Source organism: Nannobrachium achirus (assembly GCF_963921795.1).
Source record: "Nannobrachium achirus genome assembly, chromosome: 18".
In the NCBI taxonomy this organism is placed as follows: domain Eukaryota; kingdom Metazoa; phylum Chordata; class Actinopteri; order Myctophiformes; family Myctophidae; genus Nannobrachium; species Nannobrachium achirus.
The window spans coordinates 33,896,148-33,917,660 of record NC_137825.1 but is presented as its reverse complement, the minus strand read 5'-3'; the positions used below and the strand labels follow the sequence as shown (position 1 = coordinate 33,917,660).

Here is a 21,513-nt window from a genome sequence, read left to right as displayed (position 1 = left end):
ATTCAGTTGACAGTTTGTGAATGTAGCCAATAAACCAGATTTGCAGGGGGGTGGTTGAATCATTTTGAGCACAACGGTAGAACCAATTCCTGAAACGGTTACAATTGTGATGGAACAGATTCCGGGTTTCTCAAATGTTGGATTCCCTTCCGGTTCCGGATCCCAACCCTAATTGTTATGTGCGTCTGTGTTTATCCATGTAAAACAGATCCATGGCCACAAAAAAACATAGTTTAGAATTTGCATTCATCTTTAATAATAACACACTGTTACCAGTTATTCAGCAGAGCTAAGGGGTTCAACATGATGCCCTCTGCAGCTCGCATCTTGCGATTTGAGTAGTTTATGGCAAAAGATTTATCGGTAAACATTCAACCACAACAGCTTATGTTAAACCTAGCAAGGAAGTCAGTTTAAAGCTCTACCTTTAAAATGCAAGTGTTAGCATCAGTCCAGTCCCCTTGTAACAGCGGAATAACACCATGTTAGATCATGTGAGAATAGTAAACTATAGTTTCATTCTTTATTTGTATTTATTTTAATGGTTTCTATATTGGTTGAGTGAGTGTTCGGGACAGATTTGTCATTGACATTTTGTTATGCACAGGATATAAACAACGTATTATACAGTAAAACATGATAATCCCGATAAACTTAGGTGGGTCCGAAAGAGCGTGTTCAAACTTCAAGTACGCGAAACGTGTCAACCACCGCAACAAACCCCCTGCCAAGTCCTTTGCTCTGACAAACAGTTACTACTAGATAAGCTTTCCTTCCCGTCCTCTTATTTTTGCGATATGGCTTGACATTTTCGTTTTGATAGAATGTTCCTTTTATTTTATTGTAAAGTACAGCAATTTTCCCTAAGAATGCTGAATGGCATTTAGAGAGTTTAACTGAAATAATCAACCCCAACAGAAAGAGAGGCGAGGCGGGGAAAAAAATATGTGTATCATTTAAGTGTACTGAAAGTCTTCTCGTAATGAAACTGATTGTCACAGCATAATACTGTAAATGACATAATATTGCATTCACCAATGCGCTACAATCCCAGACCCCATTCCGTTCTTAGTTACAGTAACTGATCAAAAAAAAAAAAAAAAAAAAAAAAAACGCAGTGTGAAATGGGCTGTTCCCTAAAGAAGCAATTAGGCACATTAACGCACAAGTGTACCTCTCTCCGACTCGCAACTCGCGCCGACAGGCAAAGTCGTTAGTCTCTCCAGACAAAATGGCAAAGTAACTCGATCGTAAATGACTGCTATCAGTTATAGGAATGGTAATTACATAGCACCATCTTTGTTGAAAATAAGAAATGGACAAAAACAAATTGTAACGAAAATAAAAACACTGACACTTGCAAATTTCACAAAATAGAAAAGGACCCAACGTGCGCTTCGATGGCTGTCCTACACACATCTTATTGGGATGTTACCACGCTCTTTTATAAAGCAAGCTGATCATTTAAAAAGTCTAACTTTTCTATTTTTTTATACATGCACTTTGGTTAAAATACTTCAAAAAACTGTTTTTAACTAACTCTTTGGCAATGACAAAAGAAAAACAGGACAAAAATAGCATCTAATCTTTTCAATCATTACAAACAAACATTTAGGCACTTAATCAGCTAAACAAAGCCCATACAAGTATCCTTGTTGACGTAGCAACACTCACACACACACACACAAAAAAAACTATGTACATATATGTAAAAAGTGTTATAAATAGGTTTTAAACCATAGATACTATATACATCTTCAGACAGGATTGGTTGTTTCCATGTCGGTTTTCGCGTGTTGTTATTGATGGTGGTGGCAGTATTTTTATTTGGGTTTTTTTCTTAGCCCCCCCCCTTGTAGTGATGTAGACGCATTAGCCTCTTCTTGGCTCACATGGCCAGCAGTTGGTTCTAGGGTGCCAAAGCTTCTTCTCCTAAAGGTGTCGGGTGGGGGGGAAGGGACTGATGTCACCAGAGCCGGGGGCTAAGGGTGTTACTGGGAACACAAGGTTTTGGACTGGTAGGGCCAGAGAGGTTGTGGGAGCGGTGGGAGGGGGGTCTCATTCTCGCTTTCTCAAGATGACGTAGATGAGACCGCTGATCAGCGCCAGGGGGAACGCCACCCACGCCAGGATGTAGGAGAAGCCAAACGTGTCCGTGGCCGGAGTCCACGCCGGGCTCATCACTGTGTAGATGATGGCTCCGCTCATAACAAACAGACCTGGAGAGGAATGGAAGAGGAAAGCATTAGCCCATGAGATCTGAAAAATACCTAAAGATGTCTTCTAAATCCTAATTCTGAAAAAAGTATGTTTCTTTATCTGTGGTGCTCAAAGTTTTTAATGTCAAGGACCCCTAGAATTATATGTATTTGACCGCGGACCCCCAGCCCCCACAGAAGCAAATATTTTAGTCATAGATGTTCATTTTTCAAAGATGTTCTTCTCTCAAAAGTAGCAGATCTACAAGCTCATAGCGTGGCACTTGGTGGAAACAAAGGGGTTCCACTGCATCAGCCTTAAGCCAAGTGCAGGCTGCAAGGGTCCGGTCCAGTAGCATCTCAGGAGCGGGACTGAAGAAGGAAAGGCTGATTCTGCAAAATTCGTTTCAGAAGATCTCCCGCCATGTCACATCACAAGGTGTGTTGTGTGTTTATCACATTGTGCGTAGGCCTGCGTCGCTGGATTAGTCCATTCTTTCTCTCTCATCGGCGCCATAGCACAGTGCCCCATCACCACCCCTATCCTCACGATGTCACATGGCGTGATCTGTTTGTTATTCAGAACACTCCCCGCCCCCAAGTTGACATTTCAACTTGGGACAGCGCCCAACATCATCTCCCCCCCCCCCCTCCTTTCAGTGGGTGAGTGGGCACCTGTGCGCCTCACATTGTGCTGTGCCCGCCCCCAGGTCTCCGCTGGCTCAGTGTGCCAGTGTGTGTGTGACTGGGATGTTGTAAAGGGCTGCCAAGCGGGCAGCACAATAGACTGGCACAGCAGGCCTATCTCTGGCCAAAAGGGCACCGAATGCAGAAGACAAGCGGAGCATTATGCTTTTTATTCACTGACGCTGCCCTCGATCGTCTCTGTCCTCTGCTGCTGGGCAACACGGCGCACATCATCCACCGCCATTCTGGTTGTGTGTGTGTTTTCATCAGTGGTAGAAAAGTACATTTACTGGAGTACTCAGTAAATGTACTTTTATTCACCATAAAAAAGGCGGAACCAGGGTGGGACAAGGCAGATAGAGCCTGCTGATTGGTCAGTCATGTACCAACCAGAAGGCTAACAAAGGGTGAATTGAACAGACGAAAGGATTGTGTTTCACTGGTCAGCCAAATGGGTTATCGGCATATAAGTGATATTACACTATTTGTATCATAATTGTTTCATGACGGCTTACCTTTGGGATACACAAGTAAGTCACTGTGTCCAAAAACATAGTTACTGCACTTTGGCTTTGTAGGGCAGTGTACTCAAGTAACATTTTCAGGTGCCTGTTCTTTACTTTATTACCTTTTTTTAAATACTTTATACCTCTACATTTTAGAAGCAAATATTGTACACTACTTTTTAATCCACTACAATAATAGAAATCTCAGTTTGGCAGAGCACTTGCCTTTTGAACTTGCAAGGTCCGTGGTTCAATCTCGGGCACCGCCAACTCAGCGTACTGTATGAGTTGCACGGGTTGCATTGGCCGGTTTTCCTAGATGTGTGGGTGCTTGGCTCTTCGAGGCACTGAACTACAATAGGCTCTATGCACAGCAGCCATAATTTGTAAATAAATTGGGCCTCTTCTTTACTTCCTTCACAGGTGTTAGTTACCAATGATTCTTCTGATTTAGGCTCCGTTCCATTTGGTGTAGCACAGTGGTTCTTAAACGTTTTGATTTCAAGGATCCCCATAACTCTGAGAGTGTACAAACGGAACCAATGGACCCGTACAGGTCCATTTGGTTCCATTTGTACACTCTCAAAGTTACACACCTGTAAGGGACCATTTGGAACCCCCTCAAGGACACTTTGAGACCTACTGGTGTGACAGCAGTGGATGTTTCCAGTGAGCCAACATGCAAAATATCACCAGCATCCTGACTCTGTTAGACCAGAATGGACCAGCGCCTTAATCAATATCATTGGTAACACCTGTGAAGGGAGTAAAGAAGGGGCACAACATCTTTACAACATGGCTTAGCGCCTATACCTCCTGAATACACCAGCACTCTGTTTTTGGGTCCATAAACTACCGGTAGCTACAGGTTAGGGTCTTTTTGATGTGTGGGTCAAAGGCCACATGCATAACGCAGAGGGGAGGAGGAGGAAGAGAAGAGGAGAACTCACTGGCAAGGATCTGGAAGGTTCCCGTGAGGAAGAATCGTCCGCCCTTCTGCAGGGTGAAGAGCTGGCAGAAGAAGAGGAACAGGGAGATGATGCTGAAGATGATGGAGAGGATCATCAACGCCTGGACGGACTGGATCCACTCTGTAGAGGGAGGAGAGGAGAGAGGAGACCTTGTCAAAACAAGCAACACACCAGCATGAAAATATATATATCTAAGGCCAGAAGAACGAGTAGAATTAGGTTTAATGTGTATACTCTCAGAGTTACAGACTTCTAAGGGTGCGTTTGGCCTATGGCAGTGTTTCTCAAACTTTCACTTTAACTCTGACAGTGTACAAATGGAACCAAATGCGGTTACATTTGTACACTGTCAGAGTTACAGACTTGTATGGGACGTTTACCCCCCCTAAAGGAACCCACAGAGTCCCTGGAATCCACTTTGAGAACCACTGCCCTATGGGAACCATTAAGATCCCAGCCCTATTCCCATTGTGTGCAATAGTCTTTGTGAACTTGTCGTATGATACTGCCTTGGTGTCATCTTGTTCTCCTGGGCTCACTGCTCGCTTATAGAAGAGTACTTCAAACAGAGCCATCACTCACCGCCCCCAGGAAACGATCACTATTAGGACCACACAGAGGTTCTTCTAAAATCACAACACATGGTGCGTATTAGGTTTTTAAGCAGCCAATGACAGGGAAGAGAACCCAAGAGGAACTAGTGTACCATTAGTGGCGACGGTCACAACCACAAATAATAATCTAGACAAGTAATTAAGAATTAATGTAATTAATACTCTGCAGAAGGAGAAAACTGTGCACCACAGCATTCTGACAATCTTTCAGAGTTAAATTAAAACTCAGTCATCGCCCCTCCGAATCCCACAGAAGTCTTCCATAGCCCTGGAACCTCTCAAACTTGCATATAAAGTCCAAAATATTGACTCACACTTTGCTAATCTTATTGAGTTCAAGCTAAGCATCCCCTCTTAAAAAAAAATTAAGCTAATGACCCTGGTCTATACATCCCTACTTCCCGGAATGTTTAATGGATCAGCGTGCAGTGATGTTACCTGGACCTCCTCCTCCTAAAAGCTCCCAGCCTTCCCAGACAACAACATCAAGGTTCCCACATCAGTCAGCGCATGATGAGCGTAATGTATAATATTGATCCACCTTCCGAGGCCATTAACTCATTAGTCACCTGGATTGATGGGGGTTTAAGTACATTCTACCAACCCTATCTCTCTCTCTCTCTCTCTCCCGTGTGTGTGTGCGTGCGTGCGTGCGTGCGTGCGTGCGTGCGTGCGTGCGTGTGCGTGCGTGCGTGCGTGCGTGCGTGCGTGCGTGCGTGCGTGCGTGCGTGCGTGCGTGCGTGTGTGTGTGTGTGTAGGGCTGTCACAATTATTCCATAATCGTCTAATCGCAATTATCTGACATAATCGCAATTATTTTGTGATATTCATCATAAACGTTTCCATGTTGAAAAATGTTTATGTATGTTCAAACATTCAGTGAATGCCACCCTTTATTCAAAATCTACAAAACTGGTGCCAGCCATTTTGCTTAATTTTGCCTTTTTATGGGGGCCAAAATCATATTTTGTACTTAAATTACATATATAAATCTATGCTTCTATCGAAAGCCACACTACCCCTCTTACAAAGGAAAACATGTATATTTATATATATATATCCTATCATTAGATTTGGGCTTCAATAGAACATGTGTAAGATGTCTTGATCATCATCATATGTGTGTGCTGTGATGGGCCCTGTGTGCAATCTGGAGTGCAATACCATTTGAAAACCACCAGAGGGTGGTCTCCTACTATCTGATCAACTAACAGAAGAAGGAAGAAGACGTCCATCTTTTTTTTGGTTTGGGCCTGTTGTTTACATTTTGGCCAGGCCTTTTAGCTAGCATGCTACTTCACTTCGGAACCCTGGCGATCGCGATCAAGGATAGGTAGAGAAGAATGGATGGCACCGCTGGAATCCTGAGAATTTTCTGCGTTTTTTGAGTACTTATAGTTCGTCAGGGATGCACGGGAAAGTGTATAAACGAACGTTTTAGATAACATTTAAACGGCCGGAACCAATCTTCGGCTATACCGATTTTCCGCCGGACTGTGTTACACTGGTGCTACAGTCAAATCGGCCGTATCGCTCAGGTCACGGAGGCATATGGCCAACTTCTAGAGCGATTTTTTTGAAATTACAATTATGAAAAAATGATAAAACTTTTGATTAATTAAAAAGACGTAAAAGACGTTTATGGCACCGAGGTCCAAAGACGTATAAGACGTTTATGGCGTTCAGTGAGTTAAAAGAAATAGTGGAAATAGCAGATCTACAAGCTCACAACGCGTGGCATCGCGAAGTGTTGTGAGCTTGTAGATCAGCTATTTCCACTATCAACGTTCTTTTTAAAGTGTAAAGTTGTCAATTATGTCGGTCATTTCTTTTTTTATATTTAGGTTATGTGTCATATCTGCCATGTGCAACTTCAAAGCCTACAAACAGTAATGTAATTGTCAACGACAAAAACAACAATTAAATCGTTAATCGCAATTATTTGAGTGACAATTAATCGTCATGCAAAATGTCATAATCGTGACAGCCCTATGTGTGCGTGCGTGTGCGTGCGTTCTCCGGCTGTGGCACCTTGCCAGGAATCTCAGACCTTCCAGGCAGGTTCTATTTCTTGTTGGAGGGTTATGTATGCAGACCTCCAGTACTCTCAGGTTTCCTATAAAGCCATCTCTCTCTCTCTCTCCACGTATCTATCCATCTCTCTCTCTCTCTTTCTCTCTCTAACTCACTCACTCTTTATCTCTCTCTCGTCATCTCAAATATTTGCTCTCTTTCTGTCTCTTCCATTTTCTCACACCCGCTATATCTCCCTCTCCCTCTCCCTCTTCACCTTACTCTCCCCCACATACTCTCTCTCATATTCTCTGCCACTCCTATCATCTCATGTTTAGCTGTGTCTGCTGCTGCCCTGTTTTAGTGTCTGTCCGACCCGCTACGCCATGACATTCTACCAGTGGAGTTCATGCCTCAGGGTCCCTGCTGCACCAGGATTCACATTCACAACCACACCTCTGATAGCACTCCTCCTGCATTAAACCTGATTTATACATCATCGTACAACGCTGTTATGCTCTGAATATAGACTCTTCTGAGCTTGTAGATCAGCTGCTGTATTTATGGCGTGCACAGTCTGCAGCACGTGACCGGTGGTGGAAAAAGTACTCCATTTCTTTTATATAGTAAAAATATCAATACTGCAATGTAGAAATCCTCTGTTACAAGTAAATGTCCCAATTTCGAAATGTACTTGAGTGTAGTTGAGTAAAAGTACAAAAGTATTGGCATCAAAATGTGCTTGAAGTAAGGAAAGTAAAATTCATTGTGCAGAATTTCACACGTTCAAAATGTAAATCAATGTGTCACAACGCATCGTGAGCTTTGTAGATCGTCTATTTTCAAATGGCCGAGATACCGATGTTTCTGGTTGACATTGGCACATTTGTCTGCTGACCTCACTCAGCAACAAAATAAAAATAAAATAAACAAAAATTTTAATAAAGCAATTCACTGGAGGCAAGTAGTGATCACCCCATGATGTGCACTGCAAAGTAGTTTCAAATGCACTACATTGCAGGCGCTTTTTGAGAGTAAAAAATAAATAAAAAGAAGAAGAAGACATGTGTGACATGTATGATCTGGACAGATTGCCCCAGGAAATGTGCCAATCTCAACCCAAAACAACGGTATATACAGGGCTGAAGTGGTTAATGTATTTTTTCTGATAATAATCTAAATCTGCAAAGTAAGTCATTTTAGTGGAGTAAAAAGAACAACATTTGCCTCTGAGATGTAGTGGAGTGGAAGTTTTGAAAATTGGAAACTTGCAGAGTACTACGATCGCTTCATCTACACACAAGCATATTGTTTTCATTTCAATCTCCCATAACTTTCCCTCCTCCAGCACATGTTTCTTGCTTGTGAAATCAAAGTCATGTGGCTTAATGGAGGGTTCACAGTTCGCTTCATGCCATGAAAAGCCACGATGGAGAATTCATCGGCGGTCATAAAGAGAAACGGCTACATCGCGAGACAGCTTACTTAGTGCCGCAGACATCGATGAACCACATCACAACGCTGAAGACTAAAGTAAAAGCACTCCACAGCCATCATCTCTTATTCATGACTTCTATTGTAATGTTCCATCATTCATCCGCTGTTACGTCTGGAGACTACCGTACAGGACGGGTCTCAGACGTGCCTCCTGGCTTTAGGACTCGTTGAGATCGCATGCCCTTGTTGACGCCGACCCCGAGTAGGGTTCTAACCCACAACCTTCCACATGAAAGGCCTATGGTCTAAAACCGCTATCGTCGTTGTCGGGTGAAAACCCTGTATGTCCAAAACCGTTCGATTTCCATTTATCATTTTAAAAATGATTTAAACTAGTGAAAACAGCCGATCTACAAGCACACAACGCCTCGCACCGCGAGGCGTTGTGTGCTTGTAGATCTGCTGTTTTCACTACTTTTGTGCGACCGCCTTGTATGATGAAGCAGGGCTTTACTTTACGAAAGAACGTACAAATTTGAGACTTGGAGATACAAGGTTTCTGCTCGACAACGACACTATACTAGGGCGGCCCCATCACCACCTCTATGTCTTCTGCTATAACATGTAGCTTTGCCCCCCCCCCCCCACACCTGGACAACTATTGTTCGCAAATAAAGTTACAAAAGGGAAAACCAACATAAAGTGGTCTTAATGAGGTTTTCTAATGATTAAACATGCTTTATAGGTTGAATGCTTGATTCTGAGTGGTTTTATTTCTTGCTAACAGACCGCTCCGCTCTATAACAGACGCGATGCCTAATCAAAGGCTCAGAGCACCTGCTGAACTCAGGCTGCACTGCGTGAGTGTTGTGCCGTATCCAACGTGAGAGCCATGTAAACAAACACAGTGTCATTTACATCTTAACGAGGCGTTGTCCCTTATGTAATCTATAAATACATAATATTTCATTATATGACATGTGACATGTGTGACATGTGTGAGCAACCAAAGTGAATTGCATTCAAAATATCTTGTAATGTACATGTACTATACACAATAATGTCGACCTTAAAGGGCAGGCGTACACAGTAATGTAAGCAACACAGCTGCAGCTAATCAAATTATATTTTAGGTGTGTTAGTACTGTCCATCATGCTTGCACATTGGCATGGCCATGAATCTGGACACACCTATGAAAATCTAACACACTCATTATTAATGTGTTTGGTGAAGCTGTGTTGCTTACTACCTGTAGTCTGCCATGTTTTTAAACTGCTGTAACCTTTTTACTGGAAAAGTTAACAAACTACAAAATCAGCAATCGTATGTCCCAGGTGCTCCAGGTCCTTTAGCATTTGATTTCATATTCAAACAAAAGTAAAGACCACCTAATATATATTTCAAAGTTGGAATATTAGGCCTATATACGCATGCTGTCTAATTCCTACTTGTGTTGCATCCTTCCACCCTCCATTGGAATCATAAAGTACAGCATTTGATTGATGTTTTGTAGAGTTTATGCTGGCTTTACCTTTAATCTTTCACCCATATATATACAACTCTATTACAGATCTCGAGAAGAAAACAACAGCTTGATAGATTGTGTCGGTCACCAATAGAGTCAAGTTACCCAGAACGACAATGCTTGTCTTCTGAAGACCGATGGGTGTGCTTTCAGAAACCCGGGGAGGAAAGAAACACGACACGCTCGCTCTGCCCCCCGAAAAAATAAATAAACAATGCATGCTATCTGTGTCCTGAAAAAGCCTTCTGTGCCATTTGGAAATGCAATCATATTTCACCCCAATAATTGCATTGTCTGATGTTAGTATAACGCAATTACGCTGTGAGCTACGGGCCAAATGTTCCATTCCCCGGGTCTATGAATAGCGTTCGGTTTATAAATACTCAGCAGTATATCACTGTTTTCAGATAAACAGACATCTTGTCTTCCTTCCTCGACGGGGCTGGTACCCAGAGGAGCCGAGACAAGGGGCCGCTTCCTGCCGTGCGCTTGCAGTTAACAACTAGGGCCTCCCGATGGTGACGGATAAGTGCTTCACTTTCAGCTGGTTAAAACCAGTGGTTCTCAAACCTTTTCAAGTCAAGGACCCCCCAAATTGATATGCATTTGGCCGTGTACCCCTCCATCTGAAAATGTTTTGTGTCAGGGACCCCCAGAAGAGAAGATTTATGTTGAGAAATTCTAAATTATTAAACATTTTCCAAACATTTGAGACTTTAAAAAAAGGGTAATATCGTGTGGAAACTCCCCTGGACCACACTTTGAGAACCAATGGGTTAAACTGAATGGGACGGTAATAAGAAACCAAACCGAAACTTTTGTTTCCGGAATGTCAAACAGGAAAAGGACTGTTGTGTGGAGTGGTTGGTTGTTGTGGTTCTTTCTGAGATGAGGCCCACCACCCTACTATGTCAGCTATCCAAGTAAACACGCTGACGCAAAGTGAAATATCTTTCAACCACTACAGCATTCATCTTGGTTATATTTACGTCCTGTGGATGGGTGGGCGGCTGGGGGAAGAGAGTCATTCTTCTTGAATGGCTAAATATGGAGGGGAGTAACATTTTTCATCCTGCTCCACTACTACCACTATAACGTGTGATATAACTAGGGAAATGGATATCCAGGGTTGGAGGGATGATGGAAATCCATGCCTCTATTTATGATAACACCCCCCCTCGGTAATTCCTTTTTATGGGGGATATACGTTTTAGCCCTGCATAAGATCAGATGATTCTACCAATGCCTTCTAAGTCAGTGGTTCTCAAACTTTTGTGTGCCAAGGACCCCCAAAATTATATGTAATTTATTAAATAAAATAAAAAGACACTTTCAAGATTTTTCAAAAATCTCGGAAGCCTCGCACCGCCTCGCACAGCGAGTCGTTGTGCGCTTGTAGATCTGCTGTTTTCACTACTTTTGCGTGACAGCCTTGTATGATGAAGCAGGGCTTTGCTTTGCGAAACTTGGAGATACGAGGTTTCTGCCCGACAGTGACGATATATAGCTTAAATAAAAGATTATACAGATGCTTTCCCGGATTTATTGGGTTAAATACATGCCCTTTCTTTTGAAAATCATAGACTGTCTGATGATAACAATAACACGACCAAAACGATTTAAAAAAAAGGTTAGATATCCATCTACATCCATCCAGCTCTGATGGACCGCAGGTTCTAACGAGGCGAGTCAGAGCAGCAACACTGCATGCCATCCACGGCCACTTGCATGTGAGGGCCGACACAGGCAGGCAGGCGGGCAGCGCAATCTCCCCACCATCTCTACCGCCGTCAGAGAGCATGCACATCAGAAACCGGGGGCCTGGGTTGAACAAACAGTGTGCGTCAGTGCACTAATGAAAGCAAAGTCAAACAAACCGAGTGTACCATGAAACCACCTGGCAGCGGAGCACACTGCTGGCTGCTGGCCCCCGTCGACAAAACACACACACGCACACACACACACACACACACACACACACACACACACACACACACACACACACACACACACACACACACACACACACACACACACACACACACAGGCTGAGCGCGGCTCATTCTAGACACATGACATCACCAGCTGCGGTACCCGGGCCAGCTAGGCCCTCTGTGTGCTGCTACCGCACCACTTTCTGACAGTGGTGTAAAGTAACTGAGTACAGTACATTTACTTAAGTACTGTACCTAAGTACACTTTTGAGGTATTAGTAGTTTACTTGAGTATTTCCAATTTCCAATACTTTTACTTCTACTCCACTACATCTCGGATCCAAATATTGAACTTTTACTCCACTACAATTATTTGAAAACTTGAGTTACTAGTTACTTTGCAGAAATAATTATAATATTATAAAACATAAATTAATAACTTTAGCCCTATTCTATACCTTGGATATTTGAAAATATTTTCAAACATATGTGTACTTTTAATTTTGGTACTTTTAGTACATTTTGATGGCAATACCTTTGTACTTTTACTCAAGTACATTTTGAATTCTGGATTTTTACTTGTAACGGAGTATTTAAACATTGCAGTATTGATACTTTTACTCAAATAAAAAATGTGAGTACTTTATCCACCACTGCTTTCTGGCAGCCACATCTTTTAGCAGCAGTAAAACGTAAACTACAGTACAAAATCATCCATTCTTGTTCCTCCTCCATCGATGATTCTCGAAAAAAAACTCCTGAGGGAGTTTTTTAATAATGTTTGGTCTTGGGGGTTTCGTGTTGCCACGCCAGGCAAGGCAGGGGGCGGCTTTGAGATAGATTTGTACTTCGCGTGGAAGTCGAAAACGACAGTCGCGTGTTGGAAAATAGCCGATCTATAAGCTCACAACGCATCACGGATGCATCGCATTGTGAGCCACAGCACGCTGAACTTGAACTATGTTTTAAATGCTCAGACTGATCTGATCTGTGTTTTAAATGGACTCTCCTGTACATACATTTGTGACTCTTAAATTACTATACACATTATTTAAAGTTATACTATGTAACTTTTTTTATAAAACATATCTTAAAATTGTCCTAACTATTAAATCGCTAAAGTTTTAGAACCCCCACTCCGTTAATTTCAGCCCCAAAAGCCTTTTCTTTATATGTTTTCTACTTAGCCGTGACAGGGGCGGGATTTCGCGGGAAAATGACGTCATCTGCATCATCCGTATACGTTGTGTATACGTTGGCCAATCACATTGCAGATCATACACACATGATACACTACCGGCCAATGACAGTGCATTTTGAGGTCTCTTCAGGAAATAGCTTGCTTCAACAGCTTTGTTTACACTGGTCTAGAAGTCTAGCCTGTAAACCTCCCCAACGCCGGTCCGCAGAGGGACACTACGGATGCGTGGCGACTTGGCGAGGCGGGCGAGGCGGACGCGGAGGTCTGAAGGCCCGGTCCGCGGCGAAAAACGGCCGAAAAAAGCAGACGCGACCGCGGTTTGCTATAGCGCTACTGACCACTAGTTGAGCAACTTACACAGTATAGCTTTAATGCACTTTATTCTACTTCTGTGCTCCAACTCAGTGGTTCTCAACCTTTTCAGGCCGTGAACCCTCCCAAATAATCACATTTGAACTGTGTGGGGATCCCCCAAAATGTCCCCCCTCCCCCACCTTGACAAGCACTTGGAATTGTAGGAGTTGAGGCATTACCTTCCATTTGCCTTGGTTCCACTAAAATAGCAGATCTACAAGCACACAACGCCACATGCTGTGAGATGTTGTGAGCTTGTAGATCGATTGTTATTCACAATATTTGCATATTTCTTACATTATTTGACAATTTGGCCAACATAGTTCGTTGATTACCTTAATATCGTAATAAGGCCGTTAAAGGAGTAGTTCACCCCCAAAATGACTTATTCTCTATTGATTACTCATGCCATGGAAACTTGAATTCAATACTATTTTTTGATAATTTTCGCATTCCTAAGACAAAAATGTGATTATACTATATTTACACCCATTGATTCCGGATGGGGCCCCGAAAGCATTGGGTCCTCATCCGGAAAAAATATATTATTGAACTCAAGTCTTCATAAGTAATCAATAGAAAACAAGTCATTTTGGGGGTGAACTACTCCTTTAAGGCCGTTAAAAACATCTTAAAAGGTCATAAATCTTCACTTCACTGTGATTTGGTGAAGTCATGTGGGGACCCCTTTGGGGGTTCCGACCCACAGGTTGAGAACCACGGCAACTCTCTATCTATCTTTGAACTGCATCTATGGGCCGTGCACAATCAAGAATTTCACCCGTGTTACTTGTAATGTGATGCGACTATAACGTTGATTCGTATAGATATTTTCAGTCCTGACAGCCGCCCTACGATGGAGTATAAATGGAGCATTCAGTCTAAATATGTACTCTAAACGCTGCAGCTGCTGCATTACCCCATTTAGGCCTAGAATTATTGAATGCTTTAACCAGTGAAAAATAGCAGATATACAAGCTCACAGCGCGGCACCGAGTGCCGCGCTGCGAGCTTGTAGATCTGCTATTTTTGAAAAAGTCGTGAAAATGTGTGCAAATCTTTGAATAATATATGCATTTTCAAAGCGAACGTTTGCAACTCAAATTTTGCTTCTGGGTGGTCCCTGGAACTAGATATTTTGAAATGGGAGTCCGTGGCCAAGTACATATCATCTTGGGGGTCCTTGACAAAGGTTTCTTGCACACACACATGTTCACGATTTAAAAAAAATAGCAGATATACAAGCTTGCTGTGAGCTTGTATATCTGCTATTTTTCAATAGTTAACATTCATGGGGGGCCCGCAGTGAATCCTTGTACCCAGGGCCCAGAATTTGGTGTGACACCCCTGAATGGAGCATTTAGTCTAAATGTGTACTCTAAACGCTGCAGCTGCTGCATTAACTTTGTTATTAATGATCCGCTAGTGAGTAGCGGCACATGTTGTTATATCTGACAGTGGTGGGGAGTGACAGTGTCAGCACGCGATGTACTGCAACTGAGGCCTTGAGAACGCACGTGCATGTACACACACATACAAACACACGAGCGCACGCAGTGGTGGAAAGTGACTAAGTACTGTATATGTACTCAAGTACTGTACTTAAATGTGAGAAATGTTTGCTTTACTGGGATATTTTAAAATGTTTAAAACTCTACACTACTCTCAGAGGCAAATATTGTACTTTTTACTCCAGTGCAATGATTTTAAAACTTCAGTTAATAGTTTACTTTGTAGATCTTTATTATCATTACGAAAAATGCTTTAACCAATTGATCACAATGGGACGCTTTTTTTACTCAAGTCAATTTAGCATACTGGACTTTTTCTTGTAAGGGCACGGTCAAACCGCACTTTTATTCTACCTATGAGGGCGGATTCTGCCAATGCATTTCAATGGGAATGAAATGTTTTTTTATTTATTTATTTTTTATTTCCCAAATCTGCAAATGGCACCAAACTGCTCCGTTCCCATTGAAATCATCATAGGTAGATTAAAAGTGCAGTGTGACCTTGCCCTAACAGACTATTCCTACATTGTGGTAAAAAGTGTGAGTACTTCGTCCACCACACACACACACACACACACACACACACACACACACACACACACACACACACACACACACACACACACACACACATATTTACATCACTTGTGGGGACATTACATAGACTTCCATTCATTTTATGCAAGTCCTGTGGCCTTACCCTAACCTCTATCCCTAAACCTAACCTTAAACCTAACCCTAACCCTAACCTTAACCTTAACCCTAACCCTAACCCTAACCATTGTGGGGACCTACTATTTTGTCCCCACACTGTCAGAGGTCCCCTGCAGGTGACTGTGTGAACATGCGTTTAGTCCCCATAAGTATAGCTAGACAAACTCACACATACATACACGCACACGCCAGCACTTTAAATATTCCCTGCCCCACCCTGGAACACACCTCCCTGAAGCCTCCTATCCTCTCACTACGCTCTCCCAAACATGGGGGTTGAATATGGACATCATCACACCATGACTATTTATACAGTGGCAGCCTATGGGCAGCTGGGGAGCGCCCAGGCTGCACTTTCACATTCTCTCCCCTAGATGGCGCCTGGGTCCCCCCTGAGTGAGGAGCCCCCGACATACGCCCACCTCTAGGCATGTCACACAGGCCAGCAAAGCCAAGCTGATTTAAACCGAGTCACCTTAAACAGAGAATGTACAAGAGCAGTGGTTCCCAAACTTGTGGGTCGGGACCCAGTTGTGGCTCGCAGATTCATTATTGTTTCCTACATTTTGGCGTAAATATTTTTTTCTTTCTTTTTTAAGATTTTCCTAACATTTCCACACAAATGTACACATTTTCATTGGTTGAAAATGTTTTTTTTTTTCATGAAAAAATTAAAATAAATAAATAAATTTCCTGAAATAGAAAACAAATGTTTAAGAAGTAGTGAAAATAACAGATCTGCAAGCTTTTAGAATTGCTATTTTCACCAGTTTGAGTCCCAGGCAAACATCTGTCTCTTTTGGGTCTTGAGCTAAAAGGTTTGAGAACCACAGCACTAGAGTCCCCACTCAAAACATAATGTTGTTATATTAGCTACCTAACTGTACGTACGTATGTTGCACATAATCCAACTTGTCTGCTGAAATCCAAACACTTATCCACAAGTTTCCAACGTCCCATCGTGCATTGCGCAGAAGTTGTGCGGCAGTTTCCGGTGTCGCAGCCGCTGGGATCTACAAGCTCACAACGGTTGCATCTGCGACGCGACGTGAGCTTGTATGTCTGCTGTTCTCCGGAAGTGTCCCGCAAATAATTCTACAGTAAATTATCGCGGAAACGGGTGGATAAACCCGACGAATAGCTGGCTGTGAGCCATTTACAGTAGAGCAACTAGGCAAACTTAGGCCACGCTGAAAAGCCGTTGCATGTGATTGTAGAGGTTTGTCCACGGTGCATGTTACCTCCAACGGTGGTAATCTCCATTGATTGACTGATTGATAGATTGAATGATTGATTGATTGACTGATTAGTTGATTGATCTTACCTCCCATGGAGGCGGGGTCACAGTGGTAACCTCCATTGGACGTAGAGCAGTTTGTCCACAGGTCTGAGGTTCCGAACTCGCCCGTCGTCCATACCTGATGATGTCAACAACATGAAAACTATTAGCAAAGACTGTTAATATAGGAAGTTACACCATCCCAATTGAAGCCTCTAGAGGCGACATGGTACACAAATCCTATACAAAATATGGCCTCTTAAGTGGGCGCCGGTGTCTGACAGCAAATGTGGAGAACGTCCTATGTTTACTGGTGCTAGATCCCGCGAGATTGTGTTGCTGGGACAGAGAAAGGACTATAATAACGTTTATTTTCTTTTTTGAAAGCCATTTTATTTTGATAATGTTGGGAATAATGTGTGGCTTGGGACAACGGCGTCCAATATTTAGTTCAGCGACCTTGGGGCAAAAGAATGGTTCAGAAGCTGTGTTCACGTTCACTCTCCCATTGGAATGAGTAGACTCCAACCTGCTTCCTGCCTCCTGAAAAGGAGTCTGCCCAGTGCCCACTTCACACAGATACGGGATGAAGTAAATCGGAGATGGCATGTCTTTCTATTTCCGTCTTGGGTATTATCAACATATACCCACGATGTCAACAACATGACAACTATTATCATCAACATATACCTGACGAAGGTGCTCTGGAAGTCCTAAATCCCAGGCGTTGCTGTACGCTTGAGGGATATTACTGTTTTTTTTTTTCCCCGTTGCGAAAGCAGAAATAATCAATAATTAATAGGCAAATATAATGCATATCTTACCATTTTGGGAGAAAGGTCACAGCTCAAATGTAAACAACGGCAGTCTAGAGTGCGTAACTAACAGCAGGTGTCGTGCACAACACGTTGCTGGGGGGGATGGGAAGGGGGGGCCTCACAGTGCGTCACGTAAACATCTTGAAAGTGAGGTATAGGCCTACTTTTACTTTTATACTGAGGAATTTCCAATTTTCAGTATACTTTTATTTCTACTCCACTACATCTCAGAGGCAAATATTATAATTTTACTCCACAAGTATTAGAAACTTTTAGTTATTAATTACATTGTAGCCTACATTTGGAATTCTGGACTTTTGAAAACAGAGTATTTCTATTGATTGCAGTATTGGTACTTTTACTCAAATAGCTAAAACATGCGAGTAGACCTATAGAGCATCGCAGTGAGGTGTCGGAAGCAAGCTCGCCATTCATTCTTACCATAGGGTTTTTCATTATCAGCCACAAAGTCGTAGCAATTCAATGTACACTAAAAACACGTTTTAATCAAGATCGCACGGAGAAGAACTGCTAAACATATACATCCGGTGAAATCGACGTCTGTGATTGGTCTAGCTTCTTCTTCTTTCACATATCTTGCGGTTACCGCGGAAGTAGCTACTGCCCCTGTCTTCCCGGCGGATTATTGCACTTCAGCAGAACTCCGTGAGCAATCGTCTTTCTTTTACAAATATGATGCACTATGTTAAGGATGACGATAAGAGCGTCCACAGAGATGACAATCACTACATTTCAGTCCATATGCTGGCCTGGATAACTAAACTGAGCGTGATTTAAGGGCTATATTTCAGGAAACAACAACAACATTCGCAATGCATTCTGGGAGTGTAGTTTCCGCAATTTTAAAAATAATTATGTACACAGTCTTGTACCCTGCCCTTTTTTTCAGCTTTCTAATTAATCTTTGCATTCAAAAAAATTTGAATATTGTCATGATTCCTCTCCAGCCGAGGTGGCTTTGTCCAATGCTTAAAAACGTTTAAATAAATACTTTATGAAATGTCTATGGAAGAAATGAATGCGGAAAACGCTTCCGACACCAGAGTGAGGACGGGGTGGGGCTTCAACTGCGATGCTCTATACTTCTTCCACCACTGTTGTTAATGGGTGTGTGGGTGTGTGCGTGTGCATGTGTGTGTTATTGTTACTCACGCTGACAATAGTGGAAACAAACAGGAGGACCAGGGCAGCGACGTGCAGGAGGATGATCCCAAGCAGCAGGAGAAGCATCTTTGCAGAGAGTCTGGACAGTAACACAAGAGCAGAGCACCCTGTCACTGACAGCTTGTGTGTGTGTGTGTGTGTGTGTGTGTGTGTGTGTGTGTGTGTGTGTGTGTGTGTGTGTGTGTGTGTGTGTGTGTGTGTGTGTGTGTGTGTGTGTGTGTGTGTGTGTGTGTGCGTGCGCGCGTGAATACCTCAGATTGGTGGGACATGGGTGTGTCGTCGCGGTCGCACTAAAACAGGACACCGGTCTGCGTGTTTTTTCCCCCCGACTTTATTTATTGCCCACCTAGAGTAGCCTACAGCATGCCTGCCTGCCTGCCTAGGCAGCTTATTGCCCCAACAATAAACAAAATATAAAGTCTTTATAGATAATTAACCAGAGCTGTGATTTCATTACAGCTGCTGTTTGCTCTGTTTTATTTGGAAAGGGAAGGGTGTTACAATTAAGTAGACGACAGTTTTAGAACAGCGCATCGCATTGTTCCGAGTCTAGCTCTGGTACAAATCAAATCCATCGCAAAGATCGCCAAATTTGATCGGCTGTCCTTTACGATGGCTCAATGTCATATCAACTATAGCCCATTTGCTAATTTGTTGCAAACTGCGCGTCCATATTCTCACTTTTCATATCCAAAATAAAGGTCGAACATCTCCATCATCGCATGTTAAAAGTGCAACTTCACAAAATAAGTTAATAAACCATCAGATAAGAAGACACTGATGCACTTTCAGGTCGAGCGCGTCATTTCAGCGGCACACAATCCACAGGAAAACGCATTTCATTTTAATATATCACACTAGACTTGGGGAGCGCAGCAGCGGCGCTCCAAAAAGTTAACCAAAAGCAAAACCAGAAGAAAAATGCTCCACTTACTTCGAACGGAAAGGTATTCCCACAAAACAAGAGGAAACAAAAATAGTTCAAATTCGCAAAGAAGGCAGCAAAAAGCTAAAAGTTTCCCAAAAGAGTCCAACAGCAACAGCGGCAGCAGCAGTAGTCCTTCAGTCAGCGAGTCCCTCACACTAGATTGATGCCAGCCTTTACTCCGCTGTTATAAAGTGTCTCATAATGGATGAACAACGCCCTGTGTGCGTCCCTACGTCACGGAGAGGAGAGGACACCCCTGTATGACAGCTACAAGGGTTCCCAGTACAAACGCACTGTGCGTAATAGCGCAGGAAAACCACAAGTTACCCACAGTGTGTCTGTGTCTGCGAGCTTTGGAGCGGTTTCTGGACCATTGTTTGGTTCTCATGGATACCAAAAGAATCATAGCTTTGCATTTTAGGAATTTGGCCTTTTTTTTTATACAGTAGAAAAATGGCAGGGTAAAGGAATTCCATCTTCCTCTTTATTCTAAATCTAAAGCTACCTTCTCAGCTTTTGGATAATATGCTATTATGCCACATATATAGCATATATATATATATATATATATATATATATATACACACACACACACACACACACACACACACACACACACACACACACACACACACACACACACTCACACACACGTGTGTGCCACACACACACACACACACACACACACACACACACACACACACACACACACACACACACACACACACACACTTATATGCTATTCTTCTATAGATATGTAACATAAAATAAAATACAAAATAAAGCAAAAAACAGAAATGACACAAAATCAAGTAGCTGCAGACCTAATTTTCTTAACATCTTATTAAGATGTTAAGAAAATGAGGTCTGCAGCTACTTGATACAGATTTTATTCCTAAAGTTTACTTAAAGTAAACTTTAAAAATCTGTATCTTCAGGATTACTTGGGAATGTTTGGCGTGACAATGTGACAGAAAGTTGATTCATACAGGGACTGTGTGGCTCAACCTCAGCCAAGTCAAACAAACACACAGCTGTCAATGACATGACCTGCCTTGGATTTATATAGTCGAGTCAGACTTTTTTCGATGAATTCAGCTGCTATTTGTGGCTTCACGCAGAGAGCGTAACAACGGAGTGATGTCTTTTTGGGCTCTCTCTGTCTGTGTTGTCTGGGTGATGGGGAGCAACAAACAGTGTGGTGGTCTTTCCCCCCACTGAGCCCACTCTCTCTCTCTCTCTCTCTCTCTCTCTCTCTCTCTCTCTCTCTCTCTCTCTCTGCGAGGAGTCATGTGCAGGGGCGTCACAAGGGGGGGGGGGGGGAAGTGGGACTGAGTTACTAGGGCCCAAGGTGGAGGGGGCCCTAGTAACTTTAGCTATTGAAAAATAGCAGATATACAAGCTCACAGCGCGGCACCGCTGCGAGCTTGTAAATCTGCTATTTTTTAAAAGTCGTGAAAATGTGTGCAATTTTTTTTTAATATAACTATGTATTTTTTAAGCGAACATTTGTAATTCAAATTTTGCTTCTGGGGGGTCCCTGGAACTAAATATTTTGAGATGGGGGTCAAATACATATCATCTTGGGGTTCAAATACATATCATCTTGGGGTTCCTTGACATGAAAAGGTTTGAGC

General features: G+C 42.7%; 1 protein-coding gene across 1 annotated transcript; it reads right to left on the bottom strand.

Annotated features, from left to right (window-relative positions):
• Nucleotides 1-232: 232 nt before the first annotated feature.
• pmp22b (peripheral myelin protein 22b) lies at nt 233-20,022 on the bottom strand. Its single transcript, XM_080746974.1, has 5 exons — nt 19,883-20,022; nt 18,937-19,027; nt 16,991-17,084; nt 4,342-4,482; nt 233-2,219 (listed from the first exon to the last, which is right to left on the bottom strand). Exons 2-5 carry the CDS (start codon nt 19,012-19,014, stop codon nt 2,059-2,061), a joined length of 474 nt encoding a protein of 157 aa, XP_080603100.1. The 5' UTR covers nt 19,015-19,027; nt 19,883-20,022; the 3' UTR covers nt 233-2,058.
• Between the last annotated feature and the right edge of the window lie 1,491 nt (nt 20,023-21,513).

Coding starts and splice junctions, on each gene's coding strand:
- pmp22b (XM_080746974.1), bottom strand. CDS start 19,014: ATGCTTCTCCTGCTGCTTGGGATCATCCTCCTGCACGTCGCTGCCCTG. Junction 4,483..16,990: donor TGACCCCGCCTCCATGGGAG/GTAAGATCAATC, acceptor CTCCCTCTACAG/AGTGGATCCAGTCCGTCCAG. Junction 2,220..4,341: donor AACCTTCCAGATCCTTGCCA/GTGAGTTCTCCT, acceptor ATTCCTCTCCAG/GTCTGTTTGTTATGAGCGGA.